The 27,660-nt window shown below is 50.3% G+C and overlaps 1 protein-coding gene across 2 annotated transcripts in view; it reads left to right on the top strand.

The window, feature by feature from the left end:
- The window catches only part of ERGIC2 (ERGIC and golgi 2), a 29,166-nt gene extending 15,239 nt beyond the window's left edge, over positions 1-13,927 (top strand). For both annotated transcript variants that reach the window (XM_063929167.1, XM_063929168.1), the window contains exons 2-14: positions 2,007-2,152; positions 3,372-3,480; positions 3,634-3,680; positions 3,765-3,835; positions 9,183-9,223; positions 9,320-9,421; positions 9,769-9,864; positions 10,463-10,518; positions 12,250-12,348; positions 12,610-12,707; positions 12,787-12,949; positions 13,037-13,116; positions 13,818-13,927. In XM_063929167.1, coding sequence (XP_063785237.1) covers positions 2,047-2,152; positions 3,372-3,480; positions 3,634-3,680; positions 3,765-3,835; positions 9,183-9,223; positions 9,320-9,421; positions 9,769-9,864; positions 10,463-10,518; positions 12,250-12,348; positions 12,610-12,707; positions 12,787-12,949; positions 13,037-13,116; positions 13,818-13,883 — 1,134 coding nt within the window. In that variant the 5' untranslated portion in view covers positions 2,007-2,046 and the 3' untranslated portion in view covers positions 13,884-13,927. The remainder of the gene's footprint in view (positions 1-2,006; positions 2,153-3,371; positions 3,481-3,633; positions 3,681-3,764; positions 3,836-9,182; positions 9,224-9,319; positions 9,422-9,768; positions 9,865-10,462; positions 10,519-12,249; positions 12,349-12,609; positions 12,708-12,786; positions 12,950-13,036; positions 13,117-13,817) is intronic.
- The last annotated feature ends 13,733 nt before the right edge of the window (positions 13,928-27,660 follow it).

Below are 27,660 nucleotides of genomic sequence, written 5' to 3'. Positions count from 1 at the left end.
GTTTTCTGCACTTCCTACAGTCAGGGGTGACTATGGGCCTAAAATTGGGTTCCATTAAGGTCCAGATTTCGGCTCTGTCGATTTTCTTCCAAAAAGAACTGGCTTCATTGCCTGAAGTTCAGACATTTGTTAAAGGAGTGCTGCATATTCAGCCCCCTTTTGTGCCTCCAGTGGCACCTTGGGATCTCAACGTGGTGTTGGATTTCCTAAAGTCGCATTGGTTTGAGCCACTTAAAACCGTGGATCTAAAATATCTCACGTGGAAAGTGGTCATGCTGTTGGCCTTGGCTTCGGCCAGGCGTGTGTCAGAATTGGCGGCTTTGTCATGTAAAAGCCCTTATCTGATTTTCCATATGGATAGGGCGGAATTGAGGACTCGTCCCCAATTTCTTCCTAAGGTGGTATCAGCTTTTCACTTGAACCAACCTATTGTGGTGCCTGCGGCTACTAAGGACTTGGAGGATTCCAAGTTGCTGGACGTAGTCAGGGCCCTGAAAATCTATGTTTCCAGGACGGCTGTAGTCAGGAAAACGGACTCGCTATTTATCCTGTATGCACCCAACAAGCTGGGTGCTCCTGCTTCAAAGCAGACTATTGCTCGCTGGATCTGTAGTATGATTCAACTTGCACATTCTGCGGCTGGACTGCCGCATCCTAAATCTGTAAAAGCCCATTCCACAAGGAAGGTGGGCTCTTCTTGGGCGGCTGCCCGAGGGGTCTAGGCTTTACAACTTTGCCGAGCTGCTACTTGGTCGGGTTCAAACACATTTGCTAAATTCTACAAGTTTGATACCCTGGCTGAGGAGGACCTAGAGTTTGCTCATTCGGTGCTGCAGAGTCATCTGCACTCTCCCGTCCGTTTGGGAGCTTTGGTATAATCCCCATAGTCCTTACGGAGTCCCCAGCATCCACTAGAACGTCAGAGAAAATAAGAATTTACTCACCGGTAATTCTATTTCTCGTAGTCCGTAGTGGATGCTGGGCGCCCATCCCAAGTGCGGATTGTCTGCAATACTTGTATATAGTTATTGCCTAACTAAAGGGTTATTGTTATGAGCCATCTGTTGAGAGGCTCAGTTGTTATTCATACTGTTAACTGGGTATAGTATCACGAGTTATACGGTGTGATTGGTGTGGCTGGTATGAGTCTTACCCGGGATTTCAAATCCTTTCCTTATTGTGTCAGCTCTTCCGGGCACAGTGTCCTAACTGAGGTCTGGAGGAGGGTCATAGTGGGAGGAGCCAGTGCACACAGGTAGTCCTAAATCTTTCTTAGATGTGCCCAGTCTCCTGCGGAGCCGCTATTCCCCATGGTCCTTACGGAGTCCCCAGCATCCACTACGGACTACGAGAAATAGAATTACTGGTGAGTAAATTCTTATTTTTCCTCACTGTATACTTACATACCGCAGACTACGCAGGCGGAGTATTCCTATGTGCGTTGTATACAGTAATAGTTACCGGTCATCGGTGCCAGCCTACATTTATCGGGGATGTATTTGCTGGAGAACTTAGACTGAATTATCCCAAACTCATTTCATTTATATAAGAAATAATTTGCGGGATACATACGTTACATTGACTTTGACTGTGTTGACATAAAAATTAGTGATGAGCGGATTCGGTTTTACTCGGTTCTCAAAACCGAATCTTATTGGCTATTCAAAACACGTGACATCCGTGAGCCAATAAGATGCCGTTTTGAGAACCGAGTAAAACCGAGTAAAACCGAACCCGCTCATCACTAATAAAAATGCCGGCACCATTATTCCGACGCGTCTGTAATGCGTTTTAAGCATGCTGGTGGTATTTAATAGTATTACAGCCCGCATTCTCATTCCAATACAGTCACTGCAGAAAAAATTAATGCATGCCCAACTATGACGACAGTGTCGCCCAGGCGAAATGCGTCGGTAACATCTGTCCAGACTGGATGTCTATTCCTGTACATTTATTGTGAAGGCCACAGACAGTAGTTGGAAATATTCGATGTCTCTTGCCTACAGATCTGTTCGCAGGTCGGTATCGCCCGACAGACCTTTAACCATGAGGCGACTGAACCGTAAGAAGGCGCTGAGTCTGGTGAAGGAGCTGGACGCTTTCCCCAAGGTGCCTGAGAGCTATGTGGAAACGTCGGCGAGCCGGGGGACCGGTGAGTGCTGGGGCGCGCTTGGCGTTGGGACTTCTCTATGCCCGCCGGACTGCCTAACGGTAGATTCACTGCAGCTTCTAAAACTGACGTGGTGGTGTTTCCCATAGCAACCAGTCAGATTGTGTTTAGCATTTTTTAGAATGCAATCGAGAAATATCTAGAATGTGATTGGTTGCTGCGGACACCACAACTTTTTATTTTTGGAAACTTTAGTAAATCTCCCCACTAATGTAAACTCTTTGTACGTACTGCTGTGTTACGTTGCCTTTCCCTGGTTGCCAGAAACGGGGCAGGGTGATTCGTCCGACTCTCAATTTTAGTGACTCAGGAATTTTCCCTAATTCTTCAGAATAAATTACACCCACTGGATTATCAGGCCAATCACATTGCACAGCTTTGGTATGAGACAATCATCTAATGTCCCAGGTCTGTAGGTCTCTCAGGCACTTATCCTTCCTCCATTGTTCTGGGGGAAAATGTCTGTAGCCCCCTCTTCACACCTGTGTGGTACATAGCATCTGTGCCCCTGAACTGTAATTTCATGGGTGTACTTTGTTTTCACCCTGTGTAGGGGTGCTCTCTACTGGGATAGATGGGCACCTCCAAACACACAGCAGCCAGGAAACCAGCACACCAGTCCAGAGTTTTTGTGCAATCTAGCCGTGGCTAGTTTTATCTTGTGTACATAAAAAAAAAACCTAAAAATAAATCCTGTCTGGGCATTAACTAAACATAATAGATTCCCTCTCTCAGAGCGGTAGGGCCTAATACACCACCACAAGCACAGGCATATGCACAGTACTTACAGTCAGTAAATCACAGTGACTTCTCACAGTCCTTTAGTGAAACCCTGAGCAAGACCTGACGCACCTTCTATCAGCCTCTTACAGTTGCAGGCACTAATTAGTCTTAAGACCTGAAATGGGTTTTATGGACGGAGCACTCCCTTCTCTCTCACACCCATACCCCCAGGAACCCTTATCCGGCTTTTACAAAAAGCCCAAAAGCTCTCAGAGTAGCAACCACAAACATCTTCCTGGGGTTTTAAAATACGTAGGCCAGAATCCTGGGGAAAACATATCTCCTGTTTATCACTTTACCAGTGCTTCTATCACAAGCGCAAATGCGATGTTGTCATCCAAATCGGCACAAGTGCCATTAATTCAGGAGGATTTTGTCATCTGTTTATTTTTTATCTTTCACACGTTTCTCTCTCCAGTCTCCCTGCTGGCGTTCTCCGTCATGGCCGTACTCACGGTTCTGGAATTCCTGGTGTATCGTGACACGTGGATGAGATACGATTATGAAGTAGATAAAGATTTCACCAGGTGACTATACTCTCTGTGGCTTTGTTCCTAATTGATTTGCCACCCGTTGCCCACCGTCTCGGCTTCAGAGATTATTCCGGAGCTGTTGTGGTCACCAGTAACCTTCCGTGGGACACGGATGTCTCATATATGTTGTCTGTTTCTTTCTTCCAGTAAATTACGGCTTAACATAGACATCACGGTGGCGATGAGATGCCAGTGTAAGTATGTTCTCCTCCCACAGTAGGTGGCGCTGTTGTTCCATGCTGCCCTCACATGGGTCTCACATAGTTTATTTTCTCCAGATGTCGGCGCGGATGTTCTCGATCTGGCCGAGACCATGGTGACCTCTGCCGAAGGACTCGTCTATGAGCCGGTGAGCAGGTTGCGTGGTGCTGGAACTTCAAAGCACCAAGAAACTTTTTTTGGCCAACATGGGCTGAGGAAAGTAATCGTCATATTATAACGGAAGGCTTTGGCCACCTTCGGATGCCTTGTGCGTATATTATACTATCTAGTTAGCTTTAGCTTTCCGGCTTCTGTCTGTGCTGCTCAGCCATGCCTTTATATCCTGTTCAGTGCTGCGGTGGGTATGGTGCAGTGCTGCGGCCTGACATTATTATTTTACCTATGTAATACCTTTAAACATTCTAATTATCATCTCTCACCTTTGTAACACTCCTATTGCATAGCTTCTTCTTACCTATGTAACACCTATTAACACTTGCCGTGGACTTGTGAGTGTTAGGGAACCCACCTGATGAGGTCACCTTGTTGCAGTTAGTGGGCCCATACATTTGGCCAAATATTATGCATTTTCTTTTTCTTTTTTCTGTGTGGAACTACAAGTCTCATGATAGCACCTCTTATTATGTTTGGAATTAGGGTGTGTAATTCAAGGTCCCATCCCCCTATAGACACATATATATGCACAGAGCAGGTTTTTTCCCAGGACATCTTTGCCCTTCAAAACACCACCCCTAATATATACAGGAGAACTGTGTATTAAGTAAATGTTGCAGGAGGACGCACACTATGGCCCTCATTCCGAGTTGTTTGCTCGCAAGCTGCTTTTAGCAGCATTGCACACGCTAAGCCGCCGCCTACTGGGAGTGAATCTTAGCTTATCAAAATTGCGAACGAAAGATTCGCAATATTGCGAAAAGACTTCTCTGTGCAGTTTCTGAGTAGCTCGAGACTTACTCTGCCAGTGCGATCAGTTCAGTGCTTGTCGTTCCTGGTTTGACGTCACAAACACACCCAGCGTTCGCCCAGGCACTCCCCCGTTTCTCCAGCCACTCCCGCGTTTTTCCCAGAAACAGTAGCGTTTTTTCACACACTCCCATAAAACGGCCAGTTTCCGCCCAGAAACACCCACTTCCTGTCAATCACATTACGATCACCAGAACGAAGAAAAAACCTCGTAATGCCGTGAGTATAATACCAATCTTCATAGCAAATTTACTTGGCGCAGTCGCAGTGCGAACATTGCGCATGCGCAATTAACGGAAAATCGCTGCGATGCGAAGAAAATTACAGAGCGAACAACTCGGAATGACCACCACTATCCAGTAGATGAGTTTCCCTGGAATAAACTGTACATTACAAGTACATGTGTGTCAGGCCAACCATTTGTTTCAGTGTATTACTGTATGTTTATATCTTTAACTAGGTGCTTCATCGCGCCCTACGGGCGCTCTTCACACCGTCGCAAGGGGCTACGCCCCCTTAACCCTTGCATGCCTTTCTGGGGTTCAATATTTGTGTTATATGGAGTATCACCTGCATTCCTTTGTTAGTGGTTAAATATTGCACAATGAAAGGGTGTGCGATGGTGAAGGAGGCGCAGCCCCTTGCAACGGCGTGAACAGCACCTGCAGGGCACAATGTACAGAATGTAGCGGGTGCGGGGGGGACTGCGGGTGGTGTCTGTAGATGCTGCGGATGGAGGGGGGCGGAAGTGGGGGTGGGGCCCGGATGGGGAAGGGTTGGGAGGTGCTGCGGGTGGGGGAGGGGCAGAGGTGTGGGGGATGCAGATGGGGGAGGGGTCCGGAGGCACTGCAGGTGGGGCAGGGGTGCCATGGGTGGGGGAGGGGCAGGTGTGGGGATGTTGCAGATGGGTGAAGGGTTCCGGAGGTGCTGTGGGATGGGAAGGGGCGGGAGTGCCACTGGTGGGGTAGGGGTCCGCAGGCGCCATGGGTAGGGGAGGGGCAGGTACGGGTGTTGCGGCAGATGGGGAAGGAGGTCCGGAGGTGCTGCAGGTGGTGGTGGGGCAGGTGCGGGGGTGCCATTGGATGGGGGTGGGATGGTTGAGGTGGGGGTCCGCGGATGGAGGAGGGTGTCTGCAGATGCTGCGGGTGGAGGGGGGCAGGTGTGGGGGAGACATATAAGGGGGGTGAATGGTGGAGGGGGCCTGGAGATTGCTGGGGGTGGTGAAGGGGCGGAGGAGTGGGAGCCGCGGGTGGTGTAGGGGGTCTGGAGGCACAGCATGTGGGGGAGGGGTGGAGTGCCGCATGTGGTGGAGGGGAAGGTGCGGAGGTGTGGTGCATTGGGGAGAGGTCTGGAGGTGCTGCGGGTACTGTACCTGCCAAAAAGGTAGTTGGAGGGTATGCAGTAACAGGGTCAGGACAGGGGTGACAGGGTCAGAACAGGGTTGACTGGGCCAGGACAGGGGTGACAGGGTCAGAACAGGGGTGACAGGGTCAGAACAGGGGTGACGGGGCCAGGACAGGGGTGACGGGGCCAGGACATGGGCGACGGTGCCGGGACAGAAATGACAGGGACAGGATAGGGTTGACAGGGTCAGTGTAGGGGCGGCAGGACCAGGACAGGGGTGACAGGGCCAGTATAGGGTTGACAGGGCAAGCACAGGGGTGACAGGGCCAGGATAGGGGTAGCAGGGCCAGCATAAGGGTGACAGGGCCAGGATAAGGGTGAAAGGGCCAGGATAAGGGTGAAAGGGCCAGGATAAGGGTGGCAGGTCAAGGCCAGGGGGGTGACAGGGACATGACAGAACACAGGGCACGGGAGAGATTGGTATTAGGGACAGAACAGTGGTGACAGACAGATGTGTCTTACCGGAGTCACTGCTGCTGGCTGCTGCTGTTCCACTCCAACCTGTTGGGATCTGCTGCTGGTGGAGACTTGGCATGGCTGACTCTCTTAGGCTGTATTCCTGCTTCCTCTGCCCGTCCGCATCACTCCCCCCCTCCTCAGTCACACACCGCAGACCTCGCGCAGCTGCCGGGCACTGTGGTAAGGTGAGACTGGGAGTGACTGGTTAGCCCCCAGGAGATGCTGCGGCTGGAGGGAGGAGGGGGTCATAGCATGCACGTGGCGCTGACCTCACGGCTGCTGGGCACTATGGTAAGGGGAGACTGGGAGTGACTGGTTAGCTCCCAGGAGACGCTGATGCTGGAGGGAGGAGGGGGTCAGAGCCTGCAAGCAGCGCGGACTTCTGCAGCGCTACCCGCCGCTAAAGTGTGGGAAGGAGCTGGGCGCAACTCACTGCGGGTGGCAGCGCTGCAGCTAGCGATGGGGTCGCAGGGGCTGGAGATAACGGAGGCAGTACGGAAAGTGCACAGAGGCTGGTGACCCACAAAACTACAGCTAAGAAGCGTGGAGTGTGCCAGAATGTGATGCTCCTCCCCGCCAGAGAGACCCTGCTGAGTATGCTGATGTGGGGGTCAAGTATGGCATACCCCCTCACACACCCCCATACCTCCCAAATGTCCCAATTTTCGCGGGACAGTCCCATTTTTTGGGGTCTGTCCCGCTGCCCCACCCGCGGGTCGCAGTGTCCTGCGGTGGGGGGGGGGGGGGGGGGAGCAGTTGGAAAGCTCCTGTACTCGCTGTTCTGCTTAGCAGAGCAGCGGTGAATAGTGGAGACAGAGGGAGAGGGGGCATCAGGGGGTACGGATTAAGAGGGGGTTCCAGCAGCAGAGCCGGATTAAGGGGGGGGGGGGGGAGGCGGTACGTACCGTTGGCCCCACAGTTTTAGGGGCCCCCCCGGCTGGAGTAGCTCTGTCCCAGGTCAGAAGCTCCCCCCCTCCCCCCACCTCGTCCTGCCAGCATCAGCGGCAGCATTGTGCTACAGTCAGCACACGCTGCTGCATATTGGCAGGTCTGTGGTGTTGCAGGGAGGCAGCAGTCTCCCTGCTTTCTTCTGCCTGTGCGGGTGTGTAGGGGGAGCGACCACCTCCTCTGGATTTACCTCTAGCTGAGGGGCCAAAATTCCATAAAAACAAAAACAAAAAAATCCCGGAATTTGCATAATGGGGCGTGGCCTCGCGTCCCGCGATTAGGCCACGCCCACAGCATGCACAGCAATGAGATAGGGCTCCCCTGTCTCAAGTACCCTGTGCCCCCCGGACTCATAATCAGCCCCTGGGGGCATGCCAGCAGCTCACAGAGCGCTGGGCATGCCCCCTCACTGACGAAAACGGGGCCCTCCCGTGAAGCCACGCCCCCTTTTCGCTGTGTGTGTGTGTGTGTGTGTGTGTGTGTGTGTGTGTGTGTGTGTGTGTGTGTGTGTGTGTGTGTGTGTGTGTGTGTGTGTGTGTGTGTGTGTGTGTGTGTGTGAGAAAACTGGGAGGTATGCACCCTGCCTGTGCCATGTCCATACTATCTGCTTCTGCAGCTGCTCCTAGTGTCCTATAGATTTGGCCAGATCTGTGACTCATTTGACTAACTCCGCCCACTGTTGTGACTCCGCCCAGCGTTAGCAAATGAATCACAAGATCACAGATCTGGGCTATTATATAGGAGATTCTGATGGTGGTTTATCGGGAAGGAAATGATAGTGATATGTTGGAGAGTAATCTAGGACAAGGCCGTATCTGCATTTTGGGTGGGGGGTCCTTTAGGTGTTATGATTACAGTCTACTTGGCAATAGTTTTGTAAAGATTAATATAAACAAAATTCATATGTCTGATATTCCCTTAGAAACCCAGGGTTGGGGTCACACATGAAATTCCGTTACATGACCCCGTTGTATCACTGTTGGGAGACCCCTCCGGTTGCAGCACAGATGCCCTTTAAGTGAAGCTTATTTGCTGCCTTTCACGTGTAGTTACTCCATCCTTGTCTCGTCTTAGGGAATCAGAGGTTTTCCATGTTCTGTGTAACTACCCCTGTCTGTCTGTGCACGCTGGGAGTTGTAGTTCCACAGGATGTTCTGTGCCATATTTATTGGCACAGTGCTATGTTGTTGGCTATATGGAGGTGTTGGATGGTGGTCCTCTCTGGCTGGGATATATAGGCAGGACTCCCATCATTGTATAATGGAAATCCGGGGACACACAGGTGAGCCAGACTTAGTTCAGGCTGTGAAATGCATTCATGTAGGTCCCGTATAAGGTAAAACAGTTGTTCTTCCCATTCCTCTTAATTTAGGTTCATCAGGTGTTTTCATCATTTGGAATTTAGGTATTCTGGAGGAATTGTATCAAACCTTCTAATGAGTGGACAAGAGAACTTGCCCATAGCAATCAATAAAATTCTAGCGAGCATTTATCAAGTATGTTCTATAAAATGATAGGTACAAGCTGATTGGCTGTTATGGGCAACTTTGACACATCTTCCTGCATGAGTTTGGGTCTTGATAAAAAGGGTGTATTGGGACAACTGAGGGCCATGGGGAGCCTGGCGTTCAGGGTAAGTGGAGCGAGCGTCTGTCCTGCACGCTGATTGTGAGTACACCGACTGTCCTCTTTTTCTCCAGGTGGTGTTTGATCTGTCGCCCCAGCAAAGGCAGTGGCAAAGGTGAGGTAAAAGCACCCTGAGACCAGCAGCTGATGGGTGGGTGAGGGCGGGTGCCCTCTAGGACGTTCCCTCGTCAATGTGTCACTTTGTTTGCAGGATGTTACAGCAGATCCAGAACAGGCTGCAGGAGGAGTTGTCGTTACAAGATCTGCTGTTCAAAAGCGCGATGAGGAGTTCCGTCACCGCCCTGCCCCCTAGGTGAGAAAGCCGGAACAGCGCCAGGTGTTTATCGCTTATCCTAAAGGCAGGCCGCTCTGTGTTCTGTTCCCTTTGTCTTTAAGTAGCAGCACTTTACCTAGCTTCTATACGGGGGTTACAAAGTTTAGCTGGTCTCTGTCTTACTGCCCCTTCATCTCCTTCATCCTCGCTGCGGTGTGATAATCCTCTGGCGTTACCAGTGACTGGGGTGTCGCCTAGCGACCGGCAGTTGTGCGACCTATTGGCACCAAGGCCAGTTTCGGAGACACAGAACAAGTCGGTTAGAAAGGATGATGCGATATGGGGACATCCCAGGTAAACGGTCTAATTGTCTGTCCGTCTTTCAGGGAGGATTCTCCTACCGAGCCGCCTATCGCCTGCAGGATCCACGGACATCTTGATATCAATAAAGTGGCCGGCAACTTCCACATCACTGTGGGCAAGTATGTGCATCTCTCGAGGGCGCCTGGTCACTGGTTTTCAGGGGACGAGCTGAATAATTGCTGTAGAGCAGGGGTTCTCAAACTCGGTCCCCAGGACCCCACACGGTGCATGTTTTGCAGGTAACCCAGCAGGTGCACAGGTGGATTAATTACTCACTGACACATTTTAAAAGGTACACAGGTGGAGCTAATTATTTCACTTGTGATTCTGTGAGGAGACCTGCAAAACATGCACCGTGTGGGGTCCTGAGGACCGAGTTTGAGAACCTGTGCTGTAGAGCGTTTCTGGCACGGGGCCGTCCTGTGGTCTTATGGGCTTAGTCTGGTAGTGACGCGGAAAGTGGTCATCTCCCCAGTCATTGGCCGGACACAGGGCAAAGTTTATCTGGGGGGTCCTCAGTGTCGCTGGTCCTATTGTATCACTGACAATGTGTCCGCTTATTCCCTGCATAGAGCCACAGTTTGACATAATAATGGAACACTCAGCGCGAGGCCCTTGGAAATAAAACGCCAGTGAGATCTTAGGGAATGTTTTTGTTTCTCCATCATTTCAGGTTCTGCTTCGGTAATTTTTCTTTTTTACTTTTTCTTTATTTAGAGCAATTCCACACCCACGGGGCCACGCACATCTGGCAGCCCTAGTGAGCCACGACAGTGAGTATAGAGTCTGAATGTGTCGCTGTTACCAATATTCATATCCGCTTCTTACCACAACGATCAGGGCTCCCGCTTCCCTGATGTATGTGGTCACCTTAGGCCGCCAGGTTTCCATATAGAGCAGGGGTGGGGAACCTTTTTTCTCCCGAGGCCATTTGGATATTTATAAAATCCTTCGGGGGCCATACAAAAATTCTCAACTTTAAAAATTACCCTGCCCCCCAGTAGGTCTGCCCCTTAGAGGTACTGTGTGTGCGCCAAAAAAATGGGTGTGGCCAGTTAAAATGGGACGTGATACACATATGCCCCCAATAGTGCGGTGCCAGATCCACAATTGCCCCCACAGTGCCAGGTATACAAATGCCCCCACAGAGCCAGGTATACAAATGCCCCTCACAGTGCCAGGTATACAAATGTCCCCCACAGTGCCAGGTTTACAAATGTCCCCCACAGTGCCAGGTTTACAAATGTCCCCCACAGTGCCAGGTTTACAAATGTCCCCCACAGTGCCAGGTATACAAATGTCCCCCACAGTGCCAGGTATACAAATGTCCCCACAGTGCCAGGTATACAAATGTCCCCACAGTGCCATGTTTACAAATGTCGCCACAGTGCCAGGTATACAAATGTCCCCGCAGTGCCAGCTATACAGATGCCCAATGCCCTCCCCCCTCCGTGCTACTTACCGTGGGACACCGAGGAGAGCGCGGCTGTCGGGTGGGAGCGGCGGCGTGTAGTGCTTCAAACCAGCCGCCGGTTCGAGAGCCAATCGGAGCTCGCGGACCGGCAGCTGCGGCTCCTGATTGGCTGCCGGTCCGCAAGCTCTGATTGGCTCACGGACCGGCGGCTGGTTTGAAGTACTACACGCCGCCGCTCCCACTCGACAGCCGCCCTCTCCTCCGTCTCTCTGTTCTGACAGCTGAGACACGCTGCCGCCGGACTGAGCGGCAGCGTGTCTCACTGACACCGGCTGGTGGGCCGGACCAAACGGCTTCGCGGGCCGTATACGGCCCGCGGGCCGGAGGTTCCCCACCCCTGATATAGAGTATCATTTCCTCTGTCGTCCTGTATGTGGGACACCGCCAAGACAGTGATCTTAGAAGGGAGGCTGAGGGGTAGGCACTTACGAAGGGGTCTAGTTAGGCGTAGTACAAGACCTCATTTATTTATTTATTTGTCACTGGAGCTTGCAATCTATATTCCCTAACACACACACAACATACACACTTAAACCAATGTAATATTTTACCAGAGGTCCGTTAACCTACCAGTATGTTTTTGGAGTGTAAGTGGAAACTCGCATGTGGAGAACATACAAACTCCACACTTATAAGGCATTGGTGGGGATTGAGCTCTGTACCTCTGTTGCTAACCATTACTCAATCCATGCTTCCCGAGACCTCCAGCATCACCTGAATGTGCCGCGTGAGGCGATTATTGCTGCGTATGATGCATACCTGGGCCAGTTGCTCCAGTACGTGTTTCTGACCACCAATGTGGCTTAATCTGTCACTCATTGTTTTATCCACTATTAGCGTTGAGTGAGAAGAAAATCAGGTAGCTTGAGTTTTGTATATTTTATGCAAAGGGTGGTACTCCTGGCACTTAGGGTTCCATCCTACTTCCTGGTCCCTCTGCAGTGTTACGTCTCCAGAGTGAAGTTATAGGAGCCACAGAAGAACCCTTACTCCATCTCACCGTCACTTTCCTCATTCATCCCTTCCTCAGGTTATAACTTCTCTCATCGCATCGACCACTTGTCCTTCGGAGAGGTCATGCCGGGGATCATCAATCCATTGGACGGAACTGAGAAAATAGCTGAAGAAAGTAAGCACGGCCGCCTCGCCGGTAGCCTGCCCCCGAGACCCTCGCCGGTCACAGGCTGCTATGTATTGTGTTGATGCAAATGGTTTTTGTTTTGCCCCAGATGCCTTCTGGAGACTTGTGTTCTGCCGTCCTTGTTGTCGCTTTGCTTGCCAGCTATCCGCCGCTCTTTTGCCGTTGTTGCCCCGTTTCTCATGCCCCGCCCATTTATTCCTGTGCTTGTCCCCGCTAGCCTGGCCTATGACCTATTATGTCTTCCCGCAGGCAACCAGATGTACCAGTATTTTATCACCATCGTCCCAACCAAGCTGAACACGCGCAAAGTGTACGGAGACACACACCAGTTCTCCGTGACGGAGCGGGTGAGTGCGTGGTCTATGTGTGCGACCCCAGTGATTGGCGGAGGCCAGCCTTCACTCATGTCTCCATATCCCCTTATAGGAGCGTGCCATTAATCATGCCACCGGCAGCCACGGGGTGTCTGGGATATTCATGAAGTATGACATCAGTTCGTTGATGGTGACGGTCACAGAGGATCACATGCCGCTGTGGAAGTTTCTTGTACAACTTTGTGGCATCGTCGGAGGAATATTCACCACCACGGGTGAGTTCCGTGCGCTGGCGTCACTTTGCGGCTTACACGTGGACGGCAGCGAGTTTATGTAATCTGTGTGTGATCCTGTCGCCGTAGGTATGATCCATGGACTGGGGGAGTTTTTCGTGGATCTCATTTGCTGCCGGTTCAAACTGGGAATTTACAGTCGTCTAGAAGTGAGTTTGTGTCTTGTGATTCCGTTCTATGAAACCTCTGCAGCTTATTATAGTTGGATGAGCTATAAGTATTACATGTTTATTACGTCTGGCCGTCATACTCTACCTTTGTTAGGTTTACAGTGTCTCTGACTTAAAAGTTTTATGTCTCTCTACAATCCGCGCTCCCATTACCGCTCGTGCCTGTCTCGATGCCGTTTTATTCCCCATCTTTATCATCATTTATTAGGAGTCTATTTTTGTAATTTGCTTCCTCACTTCCCACAATATATTAATGTCCGCTCAGACTAAATGAAGCCGGCGTAATTGTATATTGATGGCAGCGAGTGGATCAGTAGCCTCTCTCCACCCAGCGCTGTCAGTGACCGCTTCCGGTTCCTGCGCTGTGGTTGGGCACCCGACCACTCCACGGTAAACGGAACAAGACAGGCATAAGGGTTACTTTGGAAACCTGATTGTTTTAACTGACCAGCTTGAAAAATAAAACTTGCCAGAATTCTACCAGCCGCATTTCGCATGGGTGTCGCATTGAATGCACGTTGTCCATAAGGGTTTCCGTATCCGATTTCTTAAAGAGTATACCTCTTATAGCCCTTGAACCTGGGAGATCTAAGAGCCGCTAATAGGAGACTTTAGGCGTAGTCATAAAGCGGTGAAACTGTCAAGTAGTTAAACGTTGTGCGTTCATTTCTGTTTTCCAGGAAAACCGAATACCGAATATCTCCTCCAACCACTGCGCAGAGACCACGGCCCCGGACCCACTTTGAGTGATCGGAACTTTTATTACAATAAACATATCTGCTGTTTTACACTTTCGGTCCCCTGTGTGGATTTTCAGTGATACGTATCAGGGTTGATAAAAGACGTTAAGCCAGGCTGGACGTGACCGCTGCCGCTGATACAGGGAGAAACCGGAAACGTTTCCTCTTCCCTGACTGACGTGGTGATTGGTTACTGCTTCAAATGACCTAAAAACCATTGTTACGTTTTCATAAAAGTATCTGCGGGGAGTGGAGTGTGCGCTGTATACAGGTGCGGTGTTCCCAGACAGCGAGAGATAATATGTCGTTACCCATCGCTGCCGATCAGATGTCGCTATACGGCACTATATCCGCTAAACTCTGCTTGCTGTGGACAGCACCACCTGTCTCTTCTGCACCAGTTTTTATACACGTCCCACAGAATCCAACATCTACATATCGTGACATGCGGTGGACTATGCTATTTATTGTTCAGGAACATTGTGCGATCCTTATGCTCTTTTGTATATAGGTGTATTTGGAAGGGATATCTCTGTTCTACTGGGAGATATGCTATATAACACAGCCTGTGGCTTCCTGCTCCCCCCAATCCCCTCCTCACATCATGTCACTGTCCCTGTCACATGCAGCCCTGTCCTCACTGACACATCACTCACCTCCTGATATACTCTGTGCTGCTGGGGACACTGCTCCTCCCACTATATAACTCTCAGTCTGTGGCTTCCTGCTCCCCCCAATCCCCTCCTCACATCATGTCACTGTCCCTGTCACATGCAGCCCTGTCCTCACTGACACATCACTCACCTCCTGATATACTCTGTGCTGCTGGGGACCCTGCTCCTCCCACTATATAACTCTCAGTCTGTGGCTTCCTGCTGCCTCCATTCTCCTCCTCACATCATGTCACTGCCCCTGTCACATGCAGCCCTGTCCTCACTGACACAGCACTCATCTCCTGATATACTCTGTGCTGCTGGGCACCCTGCTCCTTCCACTATATAACTCTCAGTCTGTGGCTTCCTGCTGCCTCCATTCCCCTCCTCACATCATGTCACTGTCCCTGTCACATGCAGCCCTGTCCTCACTGACACATCACTCATCTCCTGATATACTCTGTGCTGCTGGAGACCCTGCTCCTCCCACTATATAACTCTCAGTCTGTGGCTTCCTGCTGCCTCCATTCCTCTCCTCACATCATGTCACTGCCCCTGTCACATGCAGCCCTGTCCTCCCTGACACATCACTCATCTCCTGATATACTCTGTGCTGCTGGGGGACCCTGCTCCTCTCACTATATAACTCTCAGTCTGTGTCTTCCTGCTGCCTCCATTCCCCTCCTCACATCATGTCACTGCCCCTGTCACATGCAGCCCTCTCCTCACTGACACATCACTCATCTCCTGATATACTCTGTGCTGCTGGGAACCATGCTCCTCCCACTATATAACTCTCAGCCTGTGGCTTCCTGCTCCCCCCAATCCCCTCCTCACATCATGTCACTGTCCCTGTCACATGCAGCCCTGTCCTCACTGACACATCACTCATCTCCTGATATACTCTGTGCTGCTGGGGACCCTGCTCCTCCCACTATATAACCTTCAGTCTGTGACTTCCTACTGCCTCCATTCCCCTCCTCACATCATGTCACTGCCCCTGTCACATGCAGCCTTGTCCTCACTGACACATTACTCATCTCCTGATATACTCTGTGCTGCTGGGGACCCTGCTCCTCCCACTATATAACTCTCAGTCTGTGGCTTCCTGCTGCCTCCATTCCCCTCCTCACATCATGTCACTGCCCCTGTCACATGCAGCCCTGTCCTCACTGACACATCACTCATCTCCTGATACACTCTGTGCTGCTGGAGACCCTACTCCTCCCACTATATAACACTCAGTCTGTGGCTTCCTGCTGCCTCCATTCCCCTCCTCACATCATGTCACTGCCCCTGTCACATGCAGCCCTGTCCTCACTGACACATCGCTCATCTCCTGATATACTCTGTGCTGCGGGGGACCCTGCTCATCCTACTATATAACTCTCAGTCTGTGACTTCCTGCTGCCTCCATCCTCCTCCTCCCATCATCATATGCTGCTCTATCCTCAGTAATCACACCAGTAAACAAGTTGTTCCCTTGCACAAGATAAACTTGTACTGAAATAATCTGTGCTGCTGTTAACATTCCAATGATCTGATTGGCTACGGCTGTTTCTTTCCTAAGACATCCCTGAAGAGCTGGAAAGTAAGAGGGAATGTAATAAATTGTCAGTTCCTGCACAGAGGTGAAGAGGTGTCTGACGGGTCCGGGCACCTACTGTCTTCTCATGGCTGCTGCGTTTTATCGTTCATATGTGGAGCATTATATTAAATCTGCTCCCATGTGCCTCATTAGCATTGTCACAACGGTGTTTATGCCCACAATGTAAAAGACACGATTAGTAAAATCATTGCCCTTATACATTTCGGGCATAAACACTGTTGGATAAATCGGATTTAGAACCCGACGCTTAGTAGATAACCCCCTTTAAGTCACTTTTACTTTATCCTTTTTATAGCTTAACAGTCTGTATTGGTGACTCTATCCCATCCCCTTCCATGACACTAGGTGGCGATATTGACCTCCTGAACCACACGCATCACATTTCCCTGCCCTGTGCCAGGCTCGGTGCGGTGCGTAGGCTCCTTAGTGAGTGATTGGAGTGTGTAATTGGCGCCAGGAGGGTATTAGCAAGCTGTACCTATTTGTTCCCCTGAAGCCATTATTCATCGTATAGCAGACATACTCTGTCCCGAGCCGGAAATAATTGTATCTTGCTAAAAAACGCAAAACAGCAACGATCTTATACTGCAGACGATGCTGACGTCAATTTCTGTCATATGTAAACTTCAGTATGTGATGCCACCCAGTGGCCAAGTTATCAAGAAAATGACAGACGGCCTCTATAACGTTTGCAGTAATAACCTCTGATCAGAGGATAATGCAGACATGCGAGTATTTATGACGCAGATATTTTTACAAAGTTATTTCTCTAACGTCCTAGTGGATGCTGGGAACTCCGTAAGGACCATGGGAATAGCGGGCTCCGAAGGAGGCTGGGCACTCTAGAAAGATCTTAGACTACCTGGTGTGCACTGGCTCCTCCCACTATGACCCTCCTCCAAGCCTCAGTTAGATTTCGTGCCCGGCCGAGGTTGGATGCACACTAGGGGCTCTCCTGAGCTCTTAGAAAGTTATAGTCTTAGAATTTTTTTTTTTTTTTTTTCAGTGAGACCTGCTGGCAACAGGCTCACTGCAGCGAGGGACTAAGGGGAGAAGAAGCGAACTCGCCTGCTTGCAGCCGGATTGGGCTTCTTAGGCTACTGGACACCATTAGCTCCAGAGGGATCGACCGCAGGCCCAGCCTTGATGTTCGGTCCCGGAGCCGCGCCGCCGTCCCCCTTACAGAGCCAGAAGCAGGAAGATGGTCCGGAAAATCGGCGGCATGAAGACATCCTGTCTTCACCAAGGTAGCGCACAGCACTGCAGCTGTGCGCCATTGCTCCTCATACACACTTCACACTCCGGTCACTGAGGGTGCAGAGCGCTGGGGGGGGGCGCTCTGAGGCAGCAATAAAAACACCTTGGCTGGCTAAAATACCTCAATATATAGCCCCTGGGGCTATATATGAGGTAAATACCCCTGCCAGAATCCCAAAATAAGCGGGAGAATAGGCCGCGAAAAAGGGGCGGAGCCTATCTCCTCAGCACACTGGCGCCATTTTTCCCTCACAGCTCGGCTGGAAGGAAGCTCCCTGGCTCTTCCCTGCATTTCTACAATACAGTAAGAGGGAAAAAGAGAGGGGGGGCACTAAATTGGCACTGTATACAGTATAAGCAGCTATTAGGGACATAACTCAGTTAGTCCCTGTATATATATAGCGCTCTGGTGTGTGCTGGCATACTCTTACTCTGTCCCCCCAAAGGGCTTTTGTGGGTCCTGTCCTCTATTTGAGCATTCCCTGTGTGTGTGGAGTGTGTCGGTACGGCTGTGTCGACATGTTTGAGGAGGATAATGATGTGGAGGGGGAGCAGATGCCTTTAGCAGAGATGTCACCCCCTGCGGGGCAGACACCGGAGTGGATGGTATTATGGCAAGAAATGAGTGCACGTATAGACTCCTTACATAAAAAATTTGACGACATGCCGACTGTGGGACAGCCGAGTCTTCAGCTCGTGCCGGTCCAAGGGTCTCAAAAGTCATCAGGGGCTCTAAAACGCCCGTTATCTCAGGTGGCACAAGTAGATGTCGACACGGATACTGACGCCAGTGTCGACGACGATGAGTCAAATTTAATGCCCGTTAAGGCCATTCGCTGCATGATTGAGGCAATGAAAGAGGTGTTAAATATTTCTGATTTACATCCAGGTACCACAAAAAAGGGTATTATGTTTGGGGAGAAAAAACTACCTGTAGTTTTTCCCCCGTCAGATGAATTAAATGAAGTGTGTGAAGAAGCGTGGGCTTCCCCTGATAAGAAATTGGTGATTCCTAAGAAATTACTAATGGCGTTCCCTTTCCCGCCAGAGGATAGGTTACGTTGGGAAACACCCCCGAGGGTGGATAAAGCGCTCACACGTTTGTCAAAAAAGGTGGCACTACCGTCCCAGGATACGGCCGCCCTTAAGGAACCTGCTGATAGAAGGCAGGAGGCGATCCTGAAGTCTGTATATACACACTCAGGCATTATACTCAGACCAGCAATTGCGTCAGCTTGGATGTGCAGTGCTGCCGCTGCATGGTCAGATAACCTGTCAGAAAATATTGACACACTAGACAGAGACACGATCCTGTTAACAATTGACCATATCAAAGACTCAGTCTTATACATGAGAGATGCACAGAGGGAAATCTGCCGGCTGGCATCTAAAGTAAGTGCACTATCTATCTCTGCTAGGAGATGCTTATGGACTCGCCAGTGGACTGGAGATGCAGATTCCAAAAGGCACATGGAAGTTTTGCCTTATAAAGGGGAGGAATTATTTGGGGATGGTCTCTCCGACCTAGTTTCCACAGCAACGTCTGGGAAGTCAGCATTTTTACCCCATGTCCCCTCACAGCCTAAGAAGGCGCCATTTTATCAGGTTCAGTCCTTTCGATCCCAGAAAAATAAGCGGGGAAAAGGAGGGTCTTTTCTGTCTAGAGGCAGAGGCAGGGGAAAAAGGCTGCAGCAAACAGCAGGTTCCCAGGAACAAAAGTCCTCCCCCGCTTCCTCTTCCAAGTCCGCCGCATGACGGTGGGGCTTCACAAGCGGAGCCAGGTACGGTGGGGGCCCGCCTCAGGAATTTCAGCGATCAGTGGGTTCGCTCACAGGTAGATCCCTGGATCCTTCAAATAGTATCTCAGGGATACAGGCTGGAATTCGAGGCGATTCCACCCCGCCGTTTCCTAAAATCCACCTTGCCGATTGCTCCCTCAGACAGGGAGGCAGTGCTAGCGGCAATTCACAAGCTGTATTCCCAGCAGGTGATAATCGAGGTACCCCTACTTCAACAAGGCCGGGGTTACTATTCCACACTATTTGTGGTACCGAAACCGGACGGTTCGGTGAGACCCATTCTAAATTTGAAGTCCTTGAACACATACATAAAAAAATTCAAGTTCAAGATGGAATCGCTCAGGGCGGTTATTGCAAGCCTGGACGAGGGGGATTACATGGTATCCCTGGACATCAAGGATGCTTACCTGCATGTCCCCATTTACAATTCTCACCAGGAGTACCTCAGATTTGTGGTACAGGATTGCCATTACCAATTCCAGACGCTGCCGTTTGGACTCTCCACGGCACCGAGGGTATTTACCAAGGTTATGGCGGAAATGATGATACTCCTTCGAAAAAAGGGAGTTTTAATTATCCCATACTTGGACGATCTCCTAATAAAGGCACGATCCAAGGAACAGTTGTTAGTGGGAGTAGCACTATCTCAGGAAGTGCTGAGCCAGCACGGTTGGATTCTGAATATCCCAAAGTCACAGCTGGTCCCCACGACACGTCTAATGTTCCTGGGAATGATTCTGGACACGGCCCAGAAAAAAGTATTTCTCCCGGAGGAGAAAGCCAGGGAGTTGTCTTCTCTAGTCAGAGACCTCCTAAAACCAAAACAGGTATCGGTGCATCACTGCACGCGGGTCCTGGGAAAGATGGTAGCTTCTTACGAAGCAATTCCATTCGGCAGGTTCCATGCCAGAATCTTTCAGTGGAACCTGTTGGACAAGTGGTCCGGATCGCATCTTCAGATGCATCGTTTAATAACCCTGTCTCCACGAACCAGGGTGTCTCTTCTGTGGTGGCTGAACAGTGCTCATCTTCTGGAGGGCCGCAGATTCGGCATACAGGACTGGGTCCTGGTGACCACGGATGCCAGCCTACGGGGCTGGGGGGCAGTCACAAAGGGAAGAAATTTCCAGGGACTATGGTCAAGTCAGGAGACTGCCCTTCACATAAATATTCTGGAACTAAGGGCCATTTACAATGCCCTAAGTCAAGCAAAATCCCTGCTTCTACACCAGCCGGTGCTGATCCAGTCAGACAACATCACGGCAGTCGCCCATGTGAATCGACAAGGCGGCACAAGAAGCAGGACAGCGATGGCAGAAGCCACAAAAATTCTCCGATGGGCGGAGAATCATGTACTAGCACTGTCAGCAGTGTTCATCCCGGGAGTGGACAACTGGGAAGCAGACTTTCTCAGCAGGCACGACCTCCACCCGGGAGAGTGGGGACTTCATCCAGAAGTCTTCAAAATGATTGTAAATCAATGGGGTCGTCCACAGGTGGACATGATGGCGTCCCGCATAAACAAAAAACTAGAGAAGTATTGCGACAGGTCAAGAGACCCTCAGGCGATAGCGGTGGACGCCCTAGTGACACCGTGGGTGTACCGGTCAGTATATGTGTTCCCTCCTCTACCTCTCATACCAAAGGTACTGAGAATAATAAGAAAGCGAGGAGTAAACACAATTCTCGTGGTTCCGGATTGGCCAAGAAGAGCGTGGTACCCGGAACTTCAAGAGATGATCTCAGAGGACCCTTGGTCCCTGCCGCTCAGACAGGACCTGCTACAGCAGGGCCCCTGCCTGTTCCAAGACTTACCGCGGCTGCGTTTGACGGCATGGCGGTTGAACGCCGGATCCTGAAGGAAAAGGGCATTCCGGAGGAAGTCATTCCTACGCTTATTAAAGCCAGGAAAGATGTTACGGCAAAACATTATCACCGCATATGGCGGAAATATGTTGCATGGTGCGAGGCCAAAAAGGCCCCAACAGAGGAATTTCAACTGGGTCGATTTCTACATTTCCTGCAAGCAGGAGTGAATATGGGCCTAAAACTAGGCTCCATTAAAGTACAGATCTCGGCTCTGTCGATTTTCTTTCAAAAGGAACTAGCTTCAGTACCTGAAGTTCAGACATTTGTGAAAGGAGTGCTGCATATTCAGCCCCCATTTGTGCCTCCTGTGGCACCGTGGGATCTCAACGTGATGTTGAATTTCTTGAAATCACATTGGTTTGAGCCACTAAAAACCGTGGATCTGAAATATCTCACGTGGAAAGTGGTCATGTTATTGGCCTTGGCATCAGCCAGGCGAGTGTCAGAATTGGCGGCTTTATCATGTAAAAGCCCTTATCTGATTTTTCATATGGATAGGGCAGAATTGAGGACTCGTCCCCAGTTTCTCCCTAAGGTGGTGTCAGCGTTTCACCTGAACCAGCCTATTGTGGTGCCTGCGGCTACTAAGGATTTGGAGGACTCCAAGTTGCTAGACGTTGTCAGGGCCCTGCAAATATATGTTTCCAGGACGGCTGGAGTCAGAAAATCTGACTCGCTGTTTATCCTATATGCACCCAACAAGCTGGGTGCTCCTGCTTCTAAGCAGACTATTGCTCGTTGGATTTGTAGTACAATTCAGCTTGCACATACTGTGGCAGGCCTGCCACAGCCTAAATCTGTCAATGCCCATTCCACAAGGAAGGTGGGCTCATCTTGGGCGGCTGCCCGAGGGGTCTCGGCTTTACAACTTTGCCGAGCAGCTACTTGGTCAGGGGCAAACACGTTTGCAAAATTCTATAAATTTGATACCCTGGCTGAGGAGGACCTGGAGTTCTCTCATTCGGTGCTGCAGAGTCATCCGCACTCTCCCGCCCGTTTGGGAGCTTTGGTATAATCCCCATGGTCCTTACGGAGTTCCCAGCATCCACTAGGACGTTAGAGAAAATAAGAATTTACTCACCGGTAATTCTGTTTCTCGTAGTCCGTAGTGGATGCTGGGCGCCCATCCCAAGTGCGGTCTATCTGCAATACTTGTACATAGTTATTGTTAACTAAATCGGGTTATTGTTGAGCCGTCTGTTGAGAGGCTCTATCGTTTCATACTGTTAACTGGGTTTCATATCACGAGTTGTTCGGTGTGATTGGTGTGGCTGGTATGAGTCTTACCCGGGATTCAAAATCCTTCCTTATTGTGTACGCTCGTCCGGGCACAGTACCTAACTGAGGCTTGGAGGAGGGTCATAGTGGGAGGAGCCAGTGCACACCAGGTAGTCTAAGATCTTTCTAGAGTGCCCAGCCTCCTTCGGAGCCCGCTATTCCCATGGTCCTTACGGAGTTCCCAGCATCCACTACGGACTACGAGAAACAGAATTACCGGTGAGTAAATTCTTATTTTTTCCTGCGCCCTCTGACTGTAGAGTATTTCCACTGTACTCTAGAACTCTTTCCATAAATAAAGTGAAGGTACTCTCACTACCGAGAGTATCCACCTTCAGAGCGTGCTGGAGGTCAGGTGACTGGCCGCACTGTAGTCAGAATAAATACGCGGTTTAGCCGTAGTGGTTGTACGCTCTGTTTTCTCTCACCTGTTATTTTCCACGCCGCGGCATGTTTTTATCATTAGAAGAAAAGTGATTTATTATGTACTTCCACATTAAGGCGAAGGCCTGTTCATTATTCAGCGGTGTCACAGAGCGTTCCAGAACGCACAAGTTTGTCTTTGATCCAGCAGCAATGTGTATGAACGCAGGTGTCGGTGTAGGGGCTGACTTCACAACTTTTTTATTTACATCTTTTATGCTTTTTTTTATTACTGACCCAGAGCTGTGGCAAAGGTGCTAAACGTTAGACGGTGAATGTTCCAAAAAAATCACTAGCTCTCCGTGTTTAATTACATGCTACTTAGCCATGTTTTTTTTTTTTTATGGAACTACAAGTCCCAGCGCTCCCTCTCAAGCACTGGTAATCTGTGGCTTTCCTAGCTGTTGTGGAACTACAAACTGCTGTTCTCCATGCTAATCCCTGGTATGCAAGGTTTTTCCTGCTGCTGTGGAACTACAAGTCCCAGGATTCCTTGCAAGAATGTATATTCCCAGCTGTTATGGAACTACAAACTCCAGCACTCCCTGCAACACTTTGGAAACATGGATAGGGAGGTTGCGGGGGCTTATCTGTTGTCCCAGTATTCCCTGTCACCACCTGTGAGCTTCCAGCGCCATCTGACAGCCTATGGTAACCTGGGGATTTTCCAACTGCTGTGAAACCACAAGTTCCTTTCCAGCCGCTATGAGACCATGAGTTCCAGCACTACCTGCACAGCCCATGATAACGGCAGTGTTTAATCATCAAATAACCCACCCTGGATACGTTGGATAATGGACGGCAGCCGCTGAACAACTGTTTCCTGTGACCTGCCAACTGCACACACAGCTATATAGCGGCGCATCTAACGGACAGTGGCCCTCATTCCGAGTTGTTCGCTCGCTAGCTGCTTTTAGCAGCATTGCACACGCTAAGCCGCCGCCCTCTGGGAGTGAATCTTAGCTTAGCAGAAGTGCGACTGAAAGGTTAGCAGGTCTGCTATTAAATATTTCCCTGCAGTTTCTGAGTAGCTCCAGACCTACTCCTACCTTGCGATCACTGCAGACTGTTTAGTTCCTGTTTTGACGTCACAAACACGCCCTGCGTTCGGCCAGCCACTCCCCCGTTTCTCCAGGCACGCCTGCGTTCTCTGCTGACACGCCTGCGTTTTTTAGCACACTCCCGGAAACCGGTCAGTTGCCTCCCAGAAACACCCACGTCCTGTCAATCATTCACCGATCAGCCGAGCGACTGAAAAGCATCGCTCAGCCTTGTGTAAAACTGCATAGTTTTGTGTGAAACTACTTGGAGCGTGCGCAGTGCGGCCTATACGCATGCGTAGAACAGCCAATTTTTAGCCAGATCGCTACGCTGCGAAAAACGGCAGCTAGCAATCAACTCGGAATGACCCCAAGTGTTCCCAATGTATACATCCCCCAGCAGCAGCTATATAGCACCAAAAACATTACACTCCTCCCTCCAAGACGCATGTAATCAGGAGGCTCCTTTATTGCTTCCTGTTGTCGTACAACTTGTGTGTGTCCTGTATTCTCTTCTGGAAATGGGTTTTGACTTCAGAGAAACAACTTCCTTTATCATTTTGGATTTTGGGGGTTTTTCAGGTTTTTGTTAGCAAAAAAGTACACTAATGGGCAAAACCATGCAGCACTGCAGGTGGGGCAGATGTAACGTGCAGAGAGAGTTACAATTGGGTGGGTTATATAGTTTCTGTGCAGGGTGAATACTGTCTGCTTTATTTTAACACTGCACCCCAACCAAATGTAACACACTCTGCACATGTTACATCTGCCCCACCTGCAGTGCAGCATGGTTTGCTAACAAACCTGAGTAAGGGCCTTGGTCTACGTATAGGAACCTATTGTTGGACATCACTAAAATGGCTTTAAAGGGAGAAGTCATAATCTTCATTGGCGGACTGGAGGGACTTGGAAGGAGTGCAGGAGAGGTGGGAAAACCTGAAATGTGCAATACTATGGGCAACAGACCTTTGTATCAAAAGGGTTAGGAAAAGCACCAGGAAAAGGAAGCCAGTGTGGTTCACCAAAGAAGTATCAACTAGTGTGAAAGAAAAAAAAGATTTATGGTAAGAACTTACCGTTGTTAAATCTCTTTCTGCGAAGTACACTGGGTTGTGGGTTCCACAGGGAATAACATCGGGGTGTACAGTAGGAACTTGATCCGAGGCACCAACAGGCTAAAGCTTTGACTGTTGCCAAGATGCTCAGCGCTGCCTCCTCTATAACCCCGCCTCCGTGCACGGGAGCTCAGTTTCGTTAACCAGTCCAATGCAGTAGCAGGCAAAGGAGACGACAACCGTTAGTAGCCACATACATTAGACACTCACTACAGGAGAAGGTATCAGCGGCTAATGCCATACAAAACCCAAAGAAGCTAAGTGCGTCAGGGTGTGGGCGCCCTGTGGAACCCAGTGTACCTCACAGAAAGATTTAACAACGGTAAGTTGTTATCATAAATCTCCTTTTCTGCAGCGGGCTACACTGGGTTCCATAGGGAATAACATCGGGGATGTCCTAAAGTAGTTCCTCATGGGAGGGGACGCGCTGTAGTGGGCACAAGAACCCGGCGTCCAAAGGAAGCATCCTGGGAGGCGGAAGTATCGAAGGCATAGAACCTTATGAATGTGTTCACTGAGGACCACGTAGTCGCCTTGCACAATTGTTCAAGGGTCGCACCACGGTGGGCCACCCAAGAATGTCCAACAGACCAAGTAGAATGGGCTTTGATGGTAGCAGGAGCTGGAAGGCCAGCCTGTATGTAACCATGTGCAATCACCATTCTAATCCATCTGGCCAAGGTGTACTTATTCGCCAGCCAGCCATGTTTGTGAAAACCAAAAAGGACAAAGAGAGAATCAGACTTCCGAATGGAAGCTGTCCTCTTCACATAGATACAGAGAGCCTGTACCACGTCCAAAGACCTCTCTTTGGATGACAATTCAGGAGAGATAAAGGCTGGAACCACAATCTCTTGGTTAAGGTGGAAAGAAGACACCACCTTAGTTAGATAACCAGGGCGTGTCCAAAGGACTGCTCGGTCACGGTGAAAAATCAGAAAGGGAGACCGACAGGATAAGGCACCCAAGTCTGAAACCCGTCTAGCAGGGGCATTAGCCAGCAGAAACAAAACCTTAAGAGTAAGCCACTTAAGGTCTGCAGACTCAAGAGGTTCAAACGGAGACTCTTGCAGGGCCTCCAGAACCACCGACAAATCCCAAGGAGCCACAGGCGGGACATAGGGAGGTTGAATCCGCAATACATCCTGAGTGAATGTATGAACATCAGGCAGAGTAGCAATTTTTCTCTGAGACCACACCGACAAGGCAGAAATATGAACCTTGATGGAGGCCAGACAAAGGCCCAAGTCTAGGCCCCGATGTAGGAAGTCCAAAAGTTTGGCCGTACTAAAGTTGTACGCGTCATGATTGTTAGTTGCGCACCAAGCAAAGTAAGAATTCCAGACCATATGATAAATCCGAGCAGAAGCCGGTTTACGGGCCTTCAACATAGTTTGAATGACTGCCTCAGAAAATCCTTTGGCCCTCAGAACGGAAGCTTCAAGAGCCATGCCGTCAAAGCAGCCGGGCCATATCCTGGTATACACAAGGGCCCTGAACGAGGAGGTCTGGGCATTTTGGAAGTATAAGAGGATGCTCTATTGAGAGACCCTGTAGGTCTGAGAACCAATGTCGTCTGGGCCACGCTGGAGCGATCAGAAGTAGGATTCCTCCTTCTTGCTTAAACTTCCTTATCACCCTGGGCAGAAGTGACACCGGAGGGAACACGTACGGCAGCCAAAAGTTCCATGGAATTGCCAGTGCGTCTACGAACGCTGCTTGAGGATCCCTTGTCCTTGCTCCGAAGACCAAAACCTTGTGATTGTGTCGAGACGCCATCAGGTCTACGTCTGGTAGGCCCCATTTGTCCAGTAGGAGTTTAAATACTTCTGGATGCAGGCTCCACTCTCCGGCATGTACGTCCTGACGACTGAGGAAGTCCGCTTTCCAGTTGAGGACCCCCGGAATGAGCACTGCCGATATGGCTGGTAGATGGTGTTCCGCCCACTGAAGAATCTTTGACACTTCCATCATTGCCATGCGGCTTCGAGTGCCACCTTGATGATTGATGTACACCACCGGGGTGGCGTCTGACTGTACTTGAACAGGCCTGTTCTGTATCAGATGCTGGGCCAGGTTCAGAGCATTGAACCACTGCCCGCAATTCCAGAATGTTTATCGGGAGGAGAGATTCCTCCTTGGTCCACCGACCCTGAAGGGAGTGTTGCTCCAACACCGCTCCCCAACCCCTCAGACTGGCATCCGTCGTCAGAAGGACCCAGATGGAGATCCAGAAGGAACGACCCCTGCTCAATCGTTGATCCTGGATGCAACAGTTCAGTGACAGACGAACCTCCAGAGACAATGAGATCATCTAAGACCTGATACGGTGAGGCAGGCCATCTCACTTGGCAAGAATCAGCTTCTGCAGAGGACGGGAATGAAATTGAGCGTACTCCACCATGTGGAAAGCCGACACCATGAGGCCTAGTACTTGCATCGCCGAGTGAATCGACACTCGTGGACGTCAGAGGAAGCATTGAATTCTGTCCTGAAGGATCAGGACCTTCTCCTGAGACACGAACAACCGCTGGTTGTGAGTGTCCAACAATGCCCCCAGGTGCACCATGCTCTGAGCAGGTACCACAGAGGATTTCTTCCAGTTGATGAGCCACCCGTGGGCTTGCAGAAACTGGACCGTTAGATCCAGATGACGGAGAATTTCTGTGGAATTCGCCAGGATCAGCAAGTCGTCCAGATACGGTAGGATCCTGACACCCTGACAGCGGAGTAAAGCCGT

This window comes from Pseudophryne corroboree, chromosome 6 (genome assembly GCF_028390025.1).
Source record: "Pseudophryne corroboree isolate aPseCor3 chromosome 6, aPseCor3.hap2, whole genome shotgun sequence".
Lineage (NCBI taxonomy): Eukaryota > Metazoa > Chordata > Amphibia > Anura > Myobatrachidae > Pseudophryne > Pseudophryne corroboree.
This window is presented reverse-complemented; position numbering and strand designations above follow the sequence as displayed.